Below are 20,509 nucleotides of genomic sequence, written 5' to 3'. Positions count from 1 at the left end.
GGATAGGGGGGCGGCAGGAGACAGGATGGGCTATGTCAGGGTTGGGGCTAGGCAGGGCATCACAAAGACTTTGGTGTCTTTGCCACCATCTGGGTCTACACAGATTGGCAAGAAGGGTGGGAGATGGGAGAAGTGAGTGAGTAGGAGTTAGTCTCTGGGAGTTAGGTATTTGATTCTTAATTTATTTTTAATTGTCTAACACTCTTGGTCTCATGGCCCCCAACTGTCTTTCTTCAGAATACTTCTCTATCTCTGCAAAGCATCTCTCTGCCTCCTAACGCCTTTTTCTTGTTGGAATCTCTTCGATAACTCTCTTTTATTCTCTCACTTTCATCCATTCCTTCAACAAACTACCGGGTTTCTACTAAATGCCAGATCCAAGCTGTTATTAATATATATAATATGTATTACACATATATATTATATATGCTATTATCATCATCATCGGACTAGGGCCGAGAATACAACTATGCACAAGACAGACATAAGTCCGAACCTTTGCACAACTCAAATATAAAATGATAAACGATCATAAATGTTACTGAAAAAAATTACACGGACTATGTGAGCAAAAAGAGGACCTTATGATGTGGAGAGACGGGATCAGGGAGGTGTTTTGAGATCCGAGGGCTCAGGGTGAGGAGGTGAAGAGGAGTGAGGGTTGGGGGGTAGGTTGTTCCAAGCAGAGGGAACCATCTGAGCAGAGGCCCGTTTGAGATGCCCCAGGAAGACCAGAGAGCCGGGGAGGTGAGGCCCGAGCAGTGGTCGGAGCTTGGCTCCACGGGCCCTTGTGGCGGTGAGGCATTAACACCTGCTCCTTGGAGCAATGGGGAAACCAGTGGTCCTGATATGAAGACTGTTTGACTTTGAAAAGTTCACTGTGGCAGGGGTGAGGAGCCTGGGTTGGAGGGGCAAGGCAGAGCAAAGGAGATGACCTCAGAGGGAGGCAGCTGGGGTGGTCCAGGTGAGAAATGATGGTTGTGAGAATCAATGCATTTTTTTATGGTGTGTAAATATTCCCTTACTTTCTCCCTGGTCTCCCTAAACAAAGATAACACAAAAACATTGCAGTCTGTGCTGTCAAAGGCACTTGTGTCAACAACTATGAGTTTTCTATGGCTGCTGTAACAAATTACCACAAATTGAGTGGCTTAAAAACAACACAAATTTATTAGCTTGCAGTTCTGGAGGTCAGAAGTTGAGCAAGGGTCTCACTGGGCTGAGACCAGTGAAGAAAGGTTGGCATTCCTTCTGAAGAGTCTATGGGAGAGTCCATTTTCTTGCCTCTTCTGGTTTTTAGAGCCCACCTTCATCCCTCGACTCCTTCCTCCAGCTTCAAAGCCAGCAGCAGCGGGCTGAGTCCTTCTCACCTTGCATCATCTGACCTTGCTTCTGTCCCCACACCTCCCATCCTGACTCTTTCACTTTAAGGACCCCTGTCATTACCCTGGGGCCCACCTGGATAATCCAGACTGCTCTCCCTATCTTAAGGTCAGCTGATTAGCAACCTTCATTCTGTCAGTAATCTTCATATCTTTTGCCATGTGACCCAACATATTTTCAGGTTGTGGGGTGGGGGAGAATTCTACTTACCACAACGATCCTCTTTCCAATCTTCATTAAATGCCTTTTTTTTTTTTTTTTTTTTTTCCCTGCTGTGTGGCTTGTGGGATCTTAGTTCCCCAACCAGGGATTGAATCCCAGCCCTCCGCATCAAGCGCTGAGTCCAAACCACTGGACCGTCAGGGAATTCCCTGAAGTACACTTTCAACTGAGACTGAAATGATAGTTGTAGCATAAAGCACTTTTACTCACTACCTGAAAGGGCACCGAGCACAGAGCCTGGTTTGCAATACGAGGGGGGCAAATGAGGGCACCCCAAGTTGCTCCACGGGAGCCTGGTGTGTTCCCCTCTCCTTTCTCGCGGGGTCCACCCGCAGCCTCCCCCCGGCCGTCCCGCGGACCCGCCGGCCCCGCGCCCCCTCCTCACCGGCTCGCGTCTCTCCCCCAGGACACAACGCCGACGACATGGCGGAGACGGTGCTCATGAACTTCCTGCGGGGCGACGCGGGCCGGCTGGCGCGGGGCGGGGGCCTGGGCTCTCCGGGCGAGGGGGGCGCCCTGCCGCGCTGCCGCCCGCTGCAGCTGGCCTCGCAGAAGGAGGTGGTGCTGTACGCGCACTTCCGCCGCCTGGACTACTTCTCCGAGGAGTGCGTGTACGCGCCCGAGGCCTTCCGCGGCCACGCGCGCGAGCTGCTCAAGCTGCTGGAGGCGGCGCGGCCGTCGGCGGTGCTGGACCTCGTGCACTCGGCCGAGCGCCTGGCGCTGGCCCCGGCCGCGCGGCCCCCGCCGCCCGGCGCCTGCTCCCGCTGCGGGGCGCTGGCCAGCCGCGCGCTCTGCCAGGCCTGCGCCCTCCTGGACGGCCTGAACCGCGGCCGGCCCCGCCTGGCCATCGGCAAGGGCCGCCGGGGGCTGGACGAGGAGGGGTCGCCGCGGGAGCCGCAGCCGTCCGGACCCCCGGCTTCGGAGCCCATCCCCGGCTTCTAGAGACTCCGGTTCTCCGCTGGGATCCGACGACGTGGGAGTGCGGGGCCGCCTGTAAATGACACTGTGAAGGAACCCGAGTTACCTTAGCCCGGGCTTCGGTGTGAGGTTGGGAAGGGGTCGGAACCCCTTACTTGTGATCCTGCAGAAGCTGGGGCTCTGGGCTCCTGGGGCTGCGGAGGTCTCCTGGGTGTGTGGGGGACTCCTGGGCCCCAGAGAGGAGAGAACTAAACAACTTTCCATTCCTGAGCGAGTGGGAATTAGGGGGGCTCCTTGCCTGTACCTCTGTGGGGTTCTGGGCGTGCTCAGATAGTCCTGCCCTTCTTGAGCGCCTACTGTGTGCCTGATGTTTCATGTTTGCCTGCAGTGGGATAAGCAAAACCATGTAACTTGATGGGCACGTCAGTTACACCAATCGTGATGCTTCTGTGTGAGCGCTGTACACAGGGCGGGCGCTGGGTCGTCTCATTTCATCCCCAGCATGATCTCATTGGCTGTAGCCTGGGCCCCATAACTGGCCTGAGGTCACCTCGCTGGATCCCCAACTGGGGGCTCACACCCAGGTCTGCCTGGGGCTCCTCAAGACGGTGTATTTAGTCCTTACCCCCCCCCCGCCCACCACCCCCCGAATCTCTGTGTGATGGGGGGGGAGCCACTGGGTCAGCTCCCCAGACCTCAGATTTCTGGAGGCAGAGCTGGGTGAACCTGGGTCAGTGACTTAACCTCTCTGGTCTTCCATTTCCTCCTCTGAGAATGGAATCAAAGCCTCCCACCGAAGCACTGTTGTGAATATTTGATAAAGCACTCAATAAATGGTGTCCAACTTCGTTGTTCACATTAAAGTTTGGCCCCCCGGGAGGCTCTGGGTTGCAGGGTTGCCTCCCTGCCGGTCCAGACAGGTGTGAGGCTCAGAAACTTCCTGCCTGACCCCTGGGGAGACTTGGTGTCCTCAGTTCCACCTTCAAGCTGTGCTGGGCTGGTTCCTTGTCAGGAGTGCCTTCCTTTCCCATCTTCTGGCTCACATCCTCAAGGGGCCTCCTGGAAGCATCCCTGATTCTCTCCTCCCACCCTGCCCAGCCCAGGACATTAGGACTCTCCCAAACCTCAGCCCCTGGGTCCTGTCCTCCAGCCATGCACACTCTTTGGGGCTCGCTTTTCCTAATTAGATTGGGCTGGAGGGCAGGGACCAGAGGCCCCGCCTCCTCCGTGAGTTAATTGAGCATTAGGATAGTTATTCATTCGACAAACGTTTATTGAGCACCTCATCTGTGGCCCATGTGCCAAGTGCTAGGAATACTGCAGTGAGCAAAAGACAAAAGCCCCTGCCCCCATGAAGTTCACAATCTGGGAGAAACAGACAATAAGTCAATAAAAATATAATGTCAGGTAGTGATTAATGCAACAAATAAAAATAGGGCTTCCCTGGTGGCGCAGTGGTTGAGAATCTGACTGCCAACGCAGGGGACACGGGTTCGAGCCCTGGTCTGGGAAGATCCCACATGCCGCGGAGCAACTAGGCCCGTGAGCCACAACTACTGAGCCTGCGCGTCTGGAGCCTGTGCTCCGCAACAAGAGAGGCCGCGATAGTGAGGCCCGCGCAACGCGATGAAGAGTGGCCCCCACTTGCCGCAACTAGAGAAAGCCCTCGCACAAGAAACGAAGACCCAACACAGCCATAAATAAATAATTAAAATAGCTTTACCTTAAAAAAAATAATAATAAAGCAGGATAAAGAGAGAGGGAGATAGCAAAAGCCAGTGTCCATAGGGGTCAGGGCAAGGCCTCTTTGAGGAGGTGGCATTTGAGCCGAGACCTGAATAAAGCAAAGGAGTGAATCATAAAGCCATTTCGGGGGAGAGCTTTCCAGGCAGAGGGAACTGCCGATGCAAAAGCCCAGAGGTGGGAATAAAGTTGGTAAGTCCAGGGAACAGCAAGGAAGTGTGGTCAGGGCAGAGTGGGCAGGGAGAAGAAGAGCAAGAGTTGAGATCAGGTGGTAGCCAGGGCTGGTCCTGCAGCATCTCGCAGGGGCAGGAGCCCATCTCCGTTTTCTAAAAATCCCTGCAGCTGCGGTGGAGAGAACGGGCTCTAGGGGGCGCAAGATGATCACGGTCAATTGGAATGATTCTAGCGCACCACGCACTGCGGAACACTCCTTCCTTGCGTTTTGATCCCCAATTTTACAAAGGGTAAATTTTTGACTCAGAGGGGTGAAGTGACTTGCCCAAGGTCACACAGCAGCAAATCAGTGAAGGAGCTAGGGCTCTTGAACCTTTTTGCTATGCCGCCTGCTGGAAGCAAGAGGACCTGGGCCCTTGTTGCAGGTCGGCCACTGATTCACCCTGTGGTTTTGGGCAAGGGACTTTTCTGTAACCGAGTTTCTCCCGTCACACCTTCACACCTTCACACCAGGAGGTGGGTGGTTGGTTAGATTTCTGCTGTGGTTTAGAGTAGCACTATCCAATAGGAATATAATGCGAGCCATATGTGTAATTTCAAAATTACGAGTAGCCATATTTTTTAAGGGGGGGAGGGGAAATTTTAATAATGTATTTTATTTGACCCACTATATCCAAAATATTACTATTTTAACATGTAATCAATATTTTAAAACCTTGGGGATGGGACTTCCTGGTGGCTCAGTGGTTAAGAATCCGCCTGCCAATGCAGGGGACGCGGTTTTATCCCTGGTCTGGGAAGATCCCACATGCCGCGGAGCAACTAAGTCTGTGTGCCACAACTACTGAAGCCCGCGCTCTAGAGCCTCCGAACTAAAACTACTGAAGCCCACGCGCCTAGAACCGGTGCTCCGCAACAAGAGAAGCCACAGCAATGAGAAGCCCGCGCACCGCAAGGAAGAGTAGACCAGAGAAAGCCCGCGCCCAGCAACGAAGACCCAACACAGCCAAAAATAAATAAATTAAAACCTTGAGGATATTTTACCTTTTTTTGGTCCTAAGTTTTCAAAATCCGGTATGTATGTTACACTTACAACCCGTCTCTATTCAGATTCAACCACAGTTCTGTGGCAAATGTGACAAGAGGGCCTCAAGTGGGAGCTGGGGAAAATGCTGTTCTCAGCTCCTACCACAAGGGGGTCACTGTGACCACACCTTGCATCGGGTGGCCATTGACCGAAGAGCAAAGTCTTTCTTTCCGCTGCCTGGCTGGGGAGCTTTGCTCTCTCCTCCCACCTCCCCACGGGTCCCCCTGGCCTGAGCCAGACTCCGAGGACGAGAGACACAGTCTGGCAGAAACCTGAAGGTCCCCTATGAACGCTGGAAACCTTCCATGACCTCAAGATCCATGTGTTCATTCATTCATTCATTCTGCAAATATTTATTGAGCACTCAGTTTGTGACAGCAATGAACAAAACAAAAACCTGCCCTTATGGGAGAGGCCCAAAAAAGGAGGAAAATAAGTAGACTATGTAGTGTGTCAGATGGTGATAAATTGATTAATCGGAGGATGGGAAGCATGCCACACATTTAAGTAGGGTGGATGGGGCAGACCTCGAGGAGAAGATGACATTTGAGCAGAGACCCACACAAGGTGAGGCAGTGGGCTCTGCAGATTTGTGGGAACAGCGTGGGCAAACGCCAAGGGAGGCAGGGGAGTGGTGGAGCGGGTAAGTGGAGGAGAGAGGTAAGAGGGGCCCGATTGCATGGGCACAGCTGTGATTTTGAGGCGGAAGCCACGGAGAGTTTGGAGCCGAGGGGTGAAAAGGACCATCTCTTTATTCAGGAAGCCAACATTTGCTTGCACCTCCCAGGAGCCGGGCCCTGCACGGGGCAGCGGGGAAACAGAGCTGGGTCAGCCCCAGTCCCTGCCCTCAATGGGCTCTCTGTCTGATGGGGGAGGCGGCACGGACCGACACTGGCAAATCAAGACCCAAAGGGATACGTGTCACGGCGGGGGTTCGTAAGGGCACAGGGGAGCCCAGAGGTGGGGCGGTTAACTTAGCGTGGGGCGTCATAGAACGCTTTCTGAAGGAGGTAGTGTTTAAACCAGGCCCCAGAAGATGAGTAAGAATGAGCACGGGGAAAAGGGTGGAGGAGGACGGGTGCACCTGCGGCCCAGAGAACAGCAGGTGGAAAGACCTGCAGGGAAGGACACACTGTGAACCGGGCTGAATGGCTGCCTCTGGTGCAGGACGCCCGGGCAGGAGCTGGTGAGGGCGGCCAGCGTCTCCCCACCCCACCCCCAAGAGGGTCAGGATGCCATTGCACAAGGCAGGTTTCCCGCTGGGGTGATGGGGCACCAGGAAGGGTTTAGAGCGGACAGGCCTCGCCCCGGGTGTCAGAAAGAGCCTTCTGGGTCTGTGTCTAGGAGGACTGTGGGGTGGGGATGGGGGAGGGGGACTTCAAGGCCAGGAGGCCAGGGAGAAGCCAAAACCATAAGCGGGTGGGAATGGTGGGAACAGAGATGAGGGCTATTTAAGAAGTCTGGAAATCCTACTAAACTCTAGGGTGTGCCTTGTAAGTATTAAGAGCTCCTGCCTAAACCCCCCCCAAACTGTAAATACAAGAGAAACCTCTCCTAAACAGGCTGAACAAAAATAAAGATGTTTGCCACTTAGGCAGGCTGTGGTGAACACGGGAGAGTCTTTCTGAGGGAGAAAGTCGTGGTAAACAAGGAGGGTGGGGTACAGGTGTTGCCCAGGCAAGAAGTCTAGTCATCACGGAGCAGGGCTTTGGCTGAGGCGGAGGTCAGGAGATTTCTGAGCACAGCAGCGATACGGACCATCTCTTTATTCAGGAAGCCAACATTTGCTTGCACCTCCCAGGAGCCGGGCCCTGCACGGGGCAGCGGGGAAACAGAGCTGGGTCAGCCCCAGTCCCTGCCCTCAGTGGGCTCTCTGTCTGGGAGCCCATGGGCCTTGGTGAATGCAGCCCTTACCTAAACACAAGGGGTCCTTTATACTTATCGAATGTCTGTGAAAGGACCAGGACTGATGAGGCAGGAATCCCCCACGCCTTAAGGTACCATCCCCTGGAGTCAGAAGCATTCTTTCCTGCAAGGATTTGGAACCCGATCTCAGAAAGATGGGCTTCCCCATCTTCCCCCTGTGTGTGCTCTCCCAGGGCTGGGTAATTAGAGATTCCTGTCAGGTCTGAAGATGTAGAGGCATTGGGTGCAGAGATTCTGGGGAGAGGAAGGCTCTCAGTAATCTCACTCTCATTCAGCCTGTTTTCATAGAGGCCCTGCACATGCCAGCTACCAGAGTGGGCTCCAGGGATTCAGCAGTGAGCACTTTAGACAAGGTCCCTGCCCTCGTGAAGCCTCAGTCTGAGTGAGAGAAATGTTTCTTCATTCCATAAATGTTTACTGAGCACCTACTATGTGCCAGGGAACAGAAGCCAAGAAAGCAGGCAAAACCCCCTGCCCTGTCAGAGTTGGCACTCAAATTGTGGGAGATAGACTACACAGAAAAGGAGATAAATAAAACACGAGGGACATCCGATGGTGATAAATACCATAGAGAAAAAACAACAACAACAATAAAAAAGGAAGCAAACACATAAAGCAATTATAGATTGAAATGAGGCACAGAAAGGAAACCAACAAGGGGCTGAGATAGAAACTAGAAGGGAATGTCTACTCTAGAGAAGGTGATCACGGGCAGAGTGATGGGATGCATGTCCCAGGCAGAGGGAACAGCAAAGACAGGCCCTGAGGTGGGAAGGCACCTACCATGTCAAGAAAGTCAAGGAAGTCCAGGGGGTCTGAGGCACAGTGCATGACGGAATGGTGAGGCTGGAGAGGCGGACATAAAGCCAGACACAGAGTGCCTTGGAGGTGTTTAGGTTTTACTACAATTGCAGTGGGAAATCATAGATGGGCTTTAAGCAGGGTTTAACATGATACTCTTTTATATTTTAAGAACATATTGGCTGCCAAGTGGAGAATGAACTTAGTGTGGGGTAGGAGTGGGGGGAGGTGGGAATGGGGTTGAATGTGGAAGCAGGGAGATTAGCTTGGATGCTCTTGCACCTGTCCAGGTGAGACGTAAGGGTAGCTTGGACAAGGGTGAGTGAGAGGAAGTAAGTGGGTGGATTCAGTGTCTATTTTGGCACTAAGGTGACAGGAAGTGCCAAAGTAGGAAGTGGGAGTGAGGGAGGGGATCAAGGACCACTCCCAGCTTTTGACGGAAGCAACTGGGGAGAGGATGGTGTCACTACCAACAAAGGGAAATAAGTGATTGATGATGGAGATGGAGGGAGGTGGGGCAGAGATGTTCGTTGGCTGTTGACAGGGCATCAGGGGGCACCCAGGTGTGTATGCAGAAGCTGCCTGGCATGTAGCAGATTCAGGTGCTGACTCAGAGCCATCTAAGAGATTACCCAGAGAGAGTCTGGGTAATCAAAGAGACACGTGAAATCAGCAGCACAGGAGCATGGAGTCAGATGGGCTGGGGTTCCAGTCCAAGCTCCACCACTTGCTTGTTGGGCAACTGACCTCATTTCTCTCAGTTTCCGCATCTGTAGAATGGGTGTGATTGTGTGTACCACACAGGGCCAATGGGGGGATTAAGCAAGACGTGACACTTAGGAGGTACTAGAGAAATTGCCAACCAAGAGCTGATGGGAGACAGAAGACAAAGGTGAGGGTCCATTTGTTTTTTGTTTGTTTTGGTTTGGTTTTTTTGTTTTGTTTTGTTTCTTGTTTTAGCAGCCTGCAGGATCTTAGTTCCCTGACCAGGGATCGAACCCATGCCCCCTGCAGTGGAAGGGTGGAGTCCTAACCACTGGACCACCAGGAAATTCCCAAGGTGAGGGTCCATTTGCACATACCAGAAACATTCTTTGCACGAACTCTCAGCCGCTGGGGCTGTTCCAGGAGACGAGGATCCAACAGAGAACTCCCCACCCTCGATGGCATGGAGACAGATTTGGAGACAGAATGGCATGGCATTTAACAGCCAGATGGGGCTTCCCTGGTGGCACAGTGGTTGAGAATCTGCCTGCTAATGCAGGGGACACGGGTTCGAGCCCTGGTCTGGGAAGATCCCACCTGCCGCGGAGCGACTGGGCCCGTGAGCCACAACTACTGAGCCTGCGCGTCTGGAGCCTGTGCTCCGCAACAAGAGAGGCCGCGATAGTGAGAGGCCTGCGCACCGCGATGAAGAGTGGCCCCCGCTCGCCACAGCTAGAGAAAGCCCTCGCACAGAAACGAAGACCCAACACAGCCATAAATAAATAAATAAATAAAATTTAAAAAAACAACCAGATGACCCAGGTTCCAATCCCGGCTAATGCCATTTGCACAAGTGACTTCTGCCTGAGACCCGGTTTCCTTATCTCTAACGCGGTACTAACCCTAACCCTAACCTCATAAAGCTCTTGTGAGGATTACATGTGATAATGTATGGAAAGTCCTTGACAACCTGCCAGATTTGTATTATAAATGGAGATAGAGACAGGCATTTGCTGACAGGGAGTCAGGAGCCCCCAGGAGCCCCCAGGAGAGAGGACCCCCTGGCTTCACAGTCTCTCAGCCTCCAGGTGGCCGGAGACCACCTCCCCCATCACCCAGTCCCACAGGTACACCCTGGCCCCTACCTCCATCAGAAGAGCTCCACCTCTAAAACCACAAAATCCCACATCCCACTCCCAGACTACAGCCTCCCATGCTTCCAGAGCTCTGCCATACCTGTTCTTCCACCTCAAAGACACCCTGACCCTCTTTGTGCAGCCCTCCCTCCACCAAGGCCCTTATTTCTGCACCTCCTTTACCCCTACCTTCCGCCCCTTTACCACACCCCCTCCCGCTGTCCTTTGCGGGAGGAAACAAAGCAAAATCATCTGGCTGCTCAGAGGACGCCTCTTTAAATTCCTGGTCACCAGCCTCACCTGGGAACCTGCTCGCCATCCTCACCTCCCCAACCAGGTGCCCGCTGAGATGAGTTGGCCTGGGCCTCCTAGTCTCCCTGGCCCAGCCCTCCCTCCACTTCTGGCCACCTGACCCACACCCCACCTGCAAACTCCCCCACCCTTTCCTTCTTCCTTTCTGAACAAGGGAAGAGGTGTCTTTCCTTTTGTCTGGGGCTAATCCCACCACTCGGCTGGGCAGGTGCACCACCCACGCCTTTGTTTTCGGGCATCCCTGAGGTTGTTAAGAGCTCTCTGCCGGGGTTTGCATCACAGTGCTACCACGCAGCTTTGTGTAACCTTGCATGGGCGTCTCCACTTCTCCTTCTGCACATGGAGAATAATAAGTGTACCTTTCTCACCAGACCGTGGGAAGGGTTCGGTAAGTTAACTTACGAAAAATGCGTTAAAACAGTGTTGGACACACAAATCAGTGCTCCGATGGAACTGAGGCTCAGATCACCTCGGGAGACCATAGAGAGGATTCAGAGAGTCCAGGAGTTTGTACGCTTCCTCCTGCGCTTACCAGCTGGATGACCTTGGACAAGCCACTTCCCCCTTCCCCCAGCCTCAGTTTCTCAGACTGTAAAATGGGCCCAAGATAGTCCCTAGCCCATGGAGTCTGGACTTTCCTCGACCTCACCGCCCTCATTTCCTTCTATTTTCTTCCCTGATTCATGCTGCACCAGCCACACTGGCCTCCTCACTGGTCCCCAGACACATCAGACCTCCTTCCACCTCAGGGCCTTTGCACATGCTGCTCTCTCTGTCTGGAACAGTCTTCCCCTGGTATCCCTGACAAACTGCAGGTCTTTGCTCAAAAATCCCCTTGGTCAGGCCTTCCCTGGACACTGACCTCTTCCCTGCTTTCTTATTCTTCTTGGCACTCGTAACTTGCAATAGTATACATTGTATTTATTTAACTTTCTTTTGCTTGGTTGCCTTTCCTTCCACAATGGAAGTATCAGGAGGGTAGGGATCTCCGTCTATTTTGTTTATTGCCGTATCCTCAGCACTTAGAACCGTGCCTGATACCTAGTAGGTGCTCAAGAAATATTTGTTGAATGGAAGGAGGGATAGGGAGAAAGGGAGAGGGGAAGGGAGGGAGGGAAGGAGGAATGAAAGAAGCTAACCCACATAAAGAAGTTACCTGGATACACAAATTGTGGCCTGTCCATACGGTGGTGTATGATCCAGCCTTAAAAAGGAAGGAAATTCTTGGGACTTCCCTGGTGGTCCAGTGGTTAAGAATCTGTGCTTCCACTGTAGGGGGTGCAGGTTCGATCCCTGGTCCAGAAAATAAGATTCTGCATGCTGCATGACACAGCAAAACAAAGTATAAAAAAAAGGAAGGAAATTCTGACATGAACCTTGAGGATATTATGCTCAGGGAAATAAGCCAGACACACAAAAAATAATCACACAATTACTACATGATGGTACTTATATGAAATACCTAGAGTAGTCAGATTCATAGAGACAGAAAGTAGGATGAAGGTTACCAGGGCCTGGGGGAGGGAGGATGGGGAGCCCGTGTTTCACGGGGACAGAGTTGCAGTTGGGGAAGATGAAAAGGTTTTGGAGACAGATGATGGTGATGGTTGCACAACCAAGTGAATGTACTTCATGCCATTTAAAAATGTTTTAAGGGACTTCCCTGATGGAGCAGTGGTTGAGAATCCGCCTGCCAATGCAGGGGACACGGGTTCGAGCCCTGGTCCGGGAAGAGCCCACATGCCGCAGAGCAACTAAGCCCGTGCGCCACAACTACTGAGCCTGCGCTCTAGAGCCCATGAGCCACAACTACTGAAGCCCACACGCATAGAGCCTGTGGTCCGCAACAAGAGAAGCCACCGCAATGAGAAGCCCGCGCACCGCAACAAAGAGTAACCCCCGCTCACCCCAACTAGAGAAAAGCCCGTGCACAGCAACGAAGACCCAATGCAGCCAAAAATAAATAAATAAATAAATAAAATTTATTTTAAAAAATGTTTTAAATGGTAAGTTTTATGTTATGTATTTATTATATTTATGTATTTATTATGTTATGTATGTATTATACTTCACCACAATAAAAAATTTTATTTTTAAAAAAGTTTTGAACATTAAAAAAAAAGCAGGGAGAAGAACATAACACAGCACCTGGCTGAACCAAGACCTCAGTAGACGTGTGGGTTTTGTTTTTGTTTTTGTTTTTGTTTTTTGACAATTTAAAGCTGGAAATTCATTTTTTTTAACTTTTAATTTTGTATTGGAGTATAGTTGATTAACAATGTTGTGTTACAATGTTCATTGCAGCTCTATTTACAGTAGCCAGGACATGGAAGCAACCTAAGTGTCCATCGACAGATGAATGGATAAAGAAGATGTGGTACATATATACAATGGAATATTACTCAGCCATAAAGAGAAACGAAATTGAGTTATTTGTAGTGACGTGGATAGACTTAGAGTCTGTCATACAGAGTGAAGTAAGTCAGAAAGAGAAGAACAAATACAGTATGCTAACACATACATATGGAATCTAAAAAAAAAAAAAAAAGGCCATGAAGAACCTAGGGGCAGGACGGGAATAAAGACGCAGACGTAGAGAATGGACTTGAGGACACGGGGAGGGGGAAGGGTAAGCTGGGATGAAGTGAGAGAGTGGCATGGACATATATACACTACCAAATGTAAAATAGATACTAGTGGGAAGCAGCCGCATAGCACAGGGAGATCAGCTCGGTGCTTTGTGACCACCTAGAGGGATGGGATAGGGAGGGCGGGAGGGAGGGAGACACAAGAGGGAAGAGATATGGGGATATATGTATATGTATAGCTGATTCACTTTGTTATACAGCAGAAACTAACACACCATTGTAAAGCAATTATACTCCAATAAAGATGTTTAAAACAAACAAACAAACAACAACAAAATGTTGTGTTAGTTTAAGGTGTACAGCAAAGTGACCCAGTTATACATACACATGTATTTTCAAATTCTTTTCCCATTTAGGTTGTTTTATAATATTGAGCCGCGGTACCCAGCTTAGACAGCCCGCCTTCTGGAAACACTTTCCCCGCCCCTGGGGCTTCATCAGGCCCTTCAACACTGCCACTCACTCCCCTACCACCCCCATTAGAGCACACATCACACCAGACGGGAGTTTCCTGTTGCCTCTTAGGCCTTTCCTGCCAGACTGTGAGTTTCTTGAAGGCGAGGACTGTGGCCATAAGTTCATTCATTCATTCATCATCAAATATTTTTTGAGGACCCCTGTCATGGCAAACAATACCGTGGCGGGTGGAGTAGGGAGCAAGGCAGCCCAGAGTGGAGTCTGACGGGAGGGGAATGAGTAACCTGGCAGTGACCCTGAGGGAACTAGGGGCTGGGATGGGGGGGATACGGCAGTTAACTGAGCCCTATTCGCGGTTGCATCCCCAGCACTTTTTTCTTGCGCTCCCTGGGGTTTGCCGAGGCCTTCTGCTTAAGCCGGGTGTTCTTTCTAGGAAGAGGGAGATCTCAGGTTTACCTAGGCCTTCTAGCTCAGCAGAGGGTCCCCATGAGTCCACCAGATCACAGACTTCTGCTCAAAGGGAGGGGGCAGGGCTTGCGCTTACCAGGAATTTGTTTTGTTGTTAATTCTTTAGTTTGAAATAACGATAGACTCACAGGAAGTTGCGCAGAGAGTACAGAGTCCCCATACCCTTCCCCCAGCTTCCCCCAGTCGTGACAGCTCAGATAACTGCAGTCCAAAATCAGAGCCGGGAAATCGAAGAGGGTACCATGCTATTGACCAAACTACAGGTCTCATCCGGTGTTCATTGTTTACGTGCATCTTTTTGCCTGTGCACGTATGTGCACACGTGTTTCTGTGTAATTTTATCCCAAGTGTAGATCCGTGTAACCACAATGGCATCAAGATGCAGAACTGAGCGCTCACAGAGCAGCCGCCTGTGCCGCCCCGCGCCGTCAGAGGGGTTTCTGTTTGCGCATCTCGCCCTTCTGGTTTCCCAGGGCCTGAGCCAAGACCTTCAGTTCAAAGCAGCGAGACCCCTCAGCAGAGCCAGTTCACGGGAAACAGACACGCACGGGGGGCTAGGTGGGCATAGGCACAGAGGGACTCCCTAGGGGCGGAGACCAGCCCAGGGGGAGAGCGGAGGAAAGTGGTTTGGGAGCAAGCCCCGGGGCTGGTGAGGGAGGGAGAGTGCACAGATGTGGCCTACTGAGTCTCTGTGTGGTGGTCCGGATGGGCTGCCCAAGCCCAGAGACAGATGCAGTCATTAGGGAATTTAAGAGGCTGGGGGAGGGGCTGAGGTCAGCGAGCCCTGCCCAAAGATAGGATGAGTCCCCCAAACCCAGGCCCTCCTCCGTCTGCCTGGAACCAATCCCCACCTCATCACTCTGTCTCTCCTGCTCTCTCTGGGTCCCTCTCCCCCTCTCACTGGGTCCCTGTATCCCACTCTCCCCTGACCTCTCTGCAGAGCCTGAGTTGGGGGACACAAGTTCTGCCCTGACCTCCCCCCCCGCCCCCCCTGCTCACTCCCTGCCGGGGCCCTTGCTCCCGGACCGCAAAGTGAGAAAGCCTAGGAGACAGGACCACCCAGCACCAAGTGCCCCAGCACCTCCAGTCTCCTGCCGGTTCCTCACCCCCACCCCTTTCTCTCTCTTCCTCTGCGGCTGTGTCTCCTCTTTCTCAGTCTCCTCTGTGTCCCCCTCTCCCTCCATCTCCCCATTGTCCTCTGCCTGGTCCTGCATCTCCTCCTCACTGTTCCCTGTATCACCACGTCCTCATTTGTCATCTCTTGGCCTCCTCTCATCATCACTGCTATTATTCTGTGTGGGTGTGTTTGGAGTTGGGGTACCTCCGCCTCCTTTCTCTCTCTTCACTTTTTTTCTCTTTCTCTGTGCCTGTTTCTATTCTGCCTTCCCCCTTCTTCCTTCTGTTTTTCTGTTTCTGTCTCTCACTTTGCCACACTCACCTCTCCATGAATGTCTGTCCCTGTGCCCTGCCCCCATCTGTTCTGTCTTTTGCTGTCTGCCTCCCTTCCCCATCTATATTCCTCTCCCGCTCGTTCTCCATCTCCCTGAATTCTCTCTACCTCTGACTCTTCTCTCTCTGGCCTGTATTTCTCTTACTCTTTCTCTGCCTCTCCACCTTCATATGCTACTTCTCTCACATTTCCTAGACTCTCTCTCCTCCCATGGCAGCCCCTCTCTCTGCCTCTGTCCCTCCCTCTCTCAGCCCCTCTCCCACCCCCACCCCGTCCACCCTGCCCTGGGGTCCCTCTCCCTGGATTCCTTCCAGATTACAACACCTTCCCTTACCAAGCAGGCGGGTTCTCATTAACAATTGTGACTACTTCTCTGGTGAGAGGGGAGAGGGAAGAGATGGAACAGGGATCCTGGAATGGGAAGTAGGCAATAAAAAAAAAAAAAAAAAAGCCAGAAGGGTGGAGGAGAAGCGCCAGCTACTCAGGCCAGAGATAAAAGGCCTCCATGAGTGACAAGGAAGCAAGACATCTTCCCCGCTCCTCCAGACAGGAGACATCCAGGCAGGACCTGAACCCTTCTCAGCATCCTCTCTCCAGCCACCAAGGATCCCCCAGACCCTGCCCTCCTGGTCTCTGTTCTCTATTCTGTCCCTCATCCATGTCTCTACGGGTCTTAGTCTCTGTCTAAGACGCTCTCTCTGTCTCTGACCTACCTGGTCTCTGTTCTCTATTCTGTCCCTCATCCATGTCTCTATGGGTCTTAGTCTCTGTCTAAGACGCTCTCTCTGTCTCTGAACTATACCTTCTGCGTCTCTCACAGCCTCCTTAACCCTCACTTTCTCTCTGCATTTGCCAGAATCCAGCCCCCAGCCCTCAGAATGTTCCTCCTGCTGACAGCGCTTCAGATCTTGGCTGTAGGTAAGACAACAGTGGGACCTGGACCCTGAGAAGAGGTGGGGAAGGGTCCTGGGGACCCGACGTGCTCACAGGTGACCTGGTGAGAAGGGGCAGGGAGTAGTTTGGGGATGATGGCTGAGGTGCATGCTGGAGGGGGGGGCCTGAGTTCTAAGTTGTGGAGGTATTAGGAGATCGCAGGGTCCAGGGAGTTGTAGGAGATGGGGAGAAATAAGAGAGGAATTGAGTAGAACTATGGGGTCTTGACTGGGTCTTCCTAGAAAGGACAGCAGGACACTTCTTGATTGCGTTAGGGAAGAACTAATACGGGAAAGACAGCGTGTTGCCAGAAATGATGGTGGGAATGATGATGGGGTGGTGAGCTCCTGGCAGGGAGAGTGGTGTGGCACGCAGAGTGGGTGTGGGGAGAGATAGTGGATCCGGGGGCGTCACATGGAGTGAGAAGTTTGGGGAAGGAACAGGCAGCTCCCTGAAGGTGTTGGAAGATTACTGGGTGGAATTGTGCTGTATTGTGAAAAGTGATGACAGAAAGTATTCGTGGAGAAGCAGAGTCAAGCATAGTAGCTGTATCAGGACCCTGGATGAGGTGGCCCTGGGATCCAATAATAGATACTATGGAGGTGCCTGGGGGTGAGGGGGTGTCAGAGAACTCCCTGGTTATGTTGGGACAATAATGGGGGGGCAGTGTTGGGCATATCTCATATAGGGTGGGGTAGATAAAGGTGGGTGGTTTAAGGATTAGGCAAAAAAGGGGGGATTTGTGGATTCCAGATGTCCTAGAGAGTTGGGGGTAGATGGAGAGCATTTGTTTATCTACTTTCCCCACTTCACCTCACGCTTGCCTTCTCCTAGCCATGGCACAGAACCAAGGGAACAAGATAATTGGAGGCTACAGATGCACCCGGCACTCCCAACCATGGCAGGCAGCCCTACTGACAGGTCCCTGCCGTAGTTTTCTCTGTGGAGGGTCCCTGCTGTCCGAGCGATGGGTCATCACCGCCGCTCACTGTGCCCGTCCGTGAGTGACCCTCTCCTTATTCTTCTGCCAAGTGAATTCCAGAGTCTAGCCCTGTGTAGAACCCAGTGTAGTAGCTGGACCCTGGTTTGGGGTCTAGATAAGAGCTTAGAACAACAGACCCAGCTCAGAGCATGGAATCCAGCCATAAATCTTGAACTCGGTTTAGATTCTAAAAGCAGATCAACCATTTAGAACCCATACACAAGCTTAGAGTCCCACACAGAATCTAGAATCTAACACATAACCTGAGATCCATCCAGAGGCCAAGCTCTACCTAGAGACTAAGATGAGGAGCCTGTTCCAGAGTAGTGGTTGAATTCTGGACACAGTCTACCTTCAGAAACTCAGGACCCCTCTCAGAACACTGCCTGGAATCCAGAGTCAGGTTCAGAACCCACAGTCCAGACATAAATCCAGAAACCTGCTTACAGCTCAGAGCGTAAGATAAAGACAGAACCTGAAGCTTGTTCTAGATCCAACATTTAATCCAGAGTCTAGTCTACAGCTCCTCTCTGAGCAGCCTAGAACCCAGACCTCAACCCGCCATCTACATCCCAGAATGAAGACCATAATCTAAAGCTTCATATCGAGCCCAGAGCCCTTCTCAGATTCTAGACTGAAACCTGGACCTCAGACCCCAGACTAGAAGTCAAAGTCCAGATAAAAGCTCACCCAGTGCCCATAAACCAGATCTAATGCCATAAACTAAAGTTCAGTGTAGAACCTAGGGCCCAGAGTCTAGAATGGAAACCAACATCTAGAACCTGGGATAACCTGACCATAACCTGGAGCTCCATCTAGAACCCAGAGCCTGACCCGAGGTCAAGGGCTCAGACCAGAGTCTAGAACCAAGAGCCCAGACTATCACCTGTAATTTGATCTAAAACAGAACCCAACCTAGAGTCAAGAATGCAGACCGGTGTTTAGAGCCCTGAGCCCAACTGGAGCACAGAGCTCAAACCATTGTCTACAACCCAGGTCATAAGCCAGAGTTTAATCAAGAACCCAGAACTCAACCTAGAAACCAGAGCTCACACCAGTATCTAAAAAGTATGCTATCATCCAGATTCAATCTAGAACCCAGCTCCTAGCTTAGACTCAAAAGTTCAGGATGTTTAGAGTCCAAAGGCCAGGCTAGAACTGGAATGGAACCTCCCTGAAGCAATGGAGTAACTGGGAAGGATACTCCAGAATACCAATTCTGATTTAGAGCCTAGAGCCACAGCCCAGAGTCTCACTTAGAATTCAGAGTATTGATCCAGGTTCAGACCCTAGGACAGAGCCAAGAACGCTCAATCATCACTTTATACCCAAGTCAGAAGGCAAAGCGCAGCCCACAAGGGGAAGGGGAGAATGGTAAGACTGGGTCCAGAGAGAAAGCCCAGGCTGGGGGAAAGGGTGCAGGGTGCCGGGAGACACTCAGCCTGCAGTCAGAGGGACGGTTAGACTTGAGGAAAACTCATCACCAGGGAAGGGAGCGCCGCTGGAGGGTGGGGACAGGTCTCCAGGTCAGACCCTGAGCGGCGCTACTCTTGGGGGTCATGGGCCAGGATCCTTCGAGTGGCCCTGGGCAAGCACAACATGAGGATTTTGGAGGTCACACAGCAGGTGCTGCGTGTGATCCGCCAGGTGCCACACCCCCAGTACAACTCCCGGACCATCGACAACGACCTGATGCTGCTGGAGCTGGAGCGGCCTGCTCGGCTGGGGAGGGCAGTGAAGCCCATCGCCATGGCCAGCTCCTGTGCCAGCGCAGGGACGTCCTGCCTTGTGTCGGGCTGGGGCACGATATCCAGTCCCATCGGTGAGAGTCCTGCGTCAGGAAAGAGAGGCTGGAAGTCTGAGTCCTGTGTCTGAGGGAGGAGGGGCTGGGGGCGGGGACTCCTGGGTCTGAGGGAGGAGGGGCCGAGAGTCTGGATCCTGGGTCTGAGGGAGGAGGGGCCGGGGGTCTGGATCCTGGGTCTGAGGGAGGAGGGGCTGGGGGCCTGGATCCTGGGTCCGAGGGGGGAGGGGCTGGTGGCCCTGACCCCTGGGTCTTGTTGAGGGGTAGACCCCATCGTAACCCCTCGGTGCCCCTGCAGCCAGGTTCCCCAACTTTCTGCAATGCGTGAACATCAACATCTTCTCGAATGAGGAGTGTCAGCGGGCCTATTCTGGAGCCATCACCCCTGGCATGGTCTGCGCAGGGGTCCCCCAAGGCGGGAAGGACTCTTGTCAGGTGAGGCCCAGGGAGAGCACGGGCAGGGGGATTGTTTGGAGCAGGGACTTAGGTACAAAAGGACCACAGGAACATGAAGATCAGGGGAGACCCCCCCCCCCACACACACACACAGAGAACGAGAGAGGTTGTAATAGCCAGGCTGCCTCCACGCTGTTCGCCCTTGGGTACTGGACCTCAGTTTCCTCATCTGTCCCCTGGGGGTAGCAGGTCTTAGTCGGTGGAATGAGATGAGCTAGTCCATGGAAAGAGCACAGAGCTCTGGTCACCACTGTCATTGCCATCATCACATACGGGCACCTGGAAAGCCGGGCTCAGGTCCTCTAGAGATCGTAATCCATCCCTGAGCGATGGCTCCAGAGACAGGGGATGTGGAAACACACACATAGTTTTCTAGAGACAGAGCTAAGATGAAGAGGGGCCCAAGGGACAGAGACAGAGTGGGAACCAGTGACCCCAACGCCCAGGGGCTGAGATCTCCAGAGCCCCTGCCCAGGGCTCTCAGCCCACCCCTGTCCCATCTTTGCCTCTCGGGTTCTCCATACCCACGGCTCTGGTCATCTGTCTGTGGATGTCTCCATCTCTGTCTCTCCCCCTCAGGGTGACTCCGGGGGACCCCTGGTGTGCGATGGAAAGCTCCAGGGCCTCGTGTCCTGGGGGATGGAGAACTGTGCCCAGCCTGGTTACCCCGGCGTCTATACAAACCTGTGCAAGTACCAAAACTGGATCCAAGAAACCATGCAGAGCAGATCGTAGCCGGTGTTACAGGACAGCACCTGCCCTCATGCTCCCCAAGACCCTGCTCTCCCCACTCCAGACCCCGGGATCCCGGCCCCCAGCGCCCCCTCCCTCAGACCCACAAGCCCAGGCCCCCAGCATCCTGCTCCTGACCCCTGGCTCAGAACTCCCCTTTCCCAGAGCGGTTCCTTCAGGGGTTCTCTCTGCACCCCACAACATCCCCGTCATTC

At 52.7% G+C, this 20,509-nt stretch overlaps 2 protein-coding genes across 3 annotated transcripts in view; both read left to right on the top strand.

Annotated features, from left to right (window-relative positions):
• Positions 1 to 3,371, top strand: part of CTU1 (cytosolic thiouridylase subunit 1) — a 31,937-nt gene extending 28,566 nt beyond the window's left edge. For both annotated transcript variants that reach the window (XM_057533604.1, XM_057533605.1), the window contains one exon: positions 2,012 to 3,371. In XM_057533604.1, coding sequence (XP_057389587.1) covers positions 2,012 to 2,547 — 536 coding nt within the window. In that variant the 3' untranslated portion in view covers positions 2,548 to 3,371. The remainder of the gene's footprint in view (positions 1 to 2,011) is intronic.
• Positions 3,372 to 16,227: 12,856 nt separating this feature from the next.
• Positions 16,228 to 20,297, top strand: KLK14 (kallikrein related peptidase 14). Its single transcript, XM_007179951.1, has 5 exons — positions 16,228 to 16,308; positions 17,158 to 17,323; positions 18,874 to 19,127; positions 19,405 to 19,541; positions 20,142 to 20,297. The coding sequence occupies exons 1-5, from the start codon at positions 16,269 to 16,271 to the stop codon at positions 20,295 to 20,297; spliced, it is 753 nt and encodes a 250-aa protein (XP_007180013.1). The 5' UTR covers positions 16,228 to 16,268.
• Positions 20,298 to 20,509: the final 212 nt, after the last annotated feature.

Source organism: Balaenoptera acutorostrata, chromosome 19 (assembly GCF_949987535.1).
Source record: "Balaenoptera acutorostrata chromosome 19, mBalAcu1.1, whole genome shotgun sequence".
NCBI lineage: Eukaryota > Metazoa > Chordata > Mammalia > Artiodactyla > Balaenopteridae > Balaenoptera > Balaenoptera acutorostrata.
Note: the sequence above shows the minus strand (reverse complement) of the source record. Positions and strands in the feature narration are given on the sequence as shown.

Excerpts from the sequence above, each read along its gene's own strand:
- KLK14 (XM_007179951.1), top strand. The coding sequence starts at position 16,269 with ATGTTCCTCCTGCTGACAGCGCTTCAGATCTTGGCTGTAG. Across the intron at positions 16,309-17,157 it reads GCTTCAGATCTTGGCTGTAG|CCATGGCACAGAACCAAGGG; the intron begins GTAAGACAACAG and ends GCCTTCTCCTAG. Across the intron at positions 19,542-20,141 it reads GCGGGAAGGACTCTTGTCAG|GGTGACTCCGGGGGACCCCT; the intron begins GTGAGGCCCAGG and ends TCTCCCCCTCAG.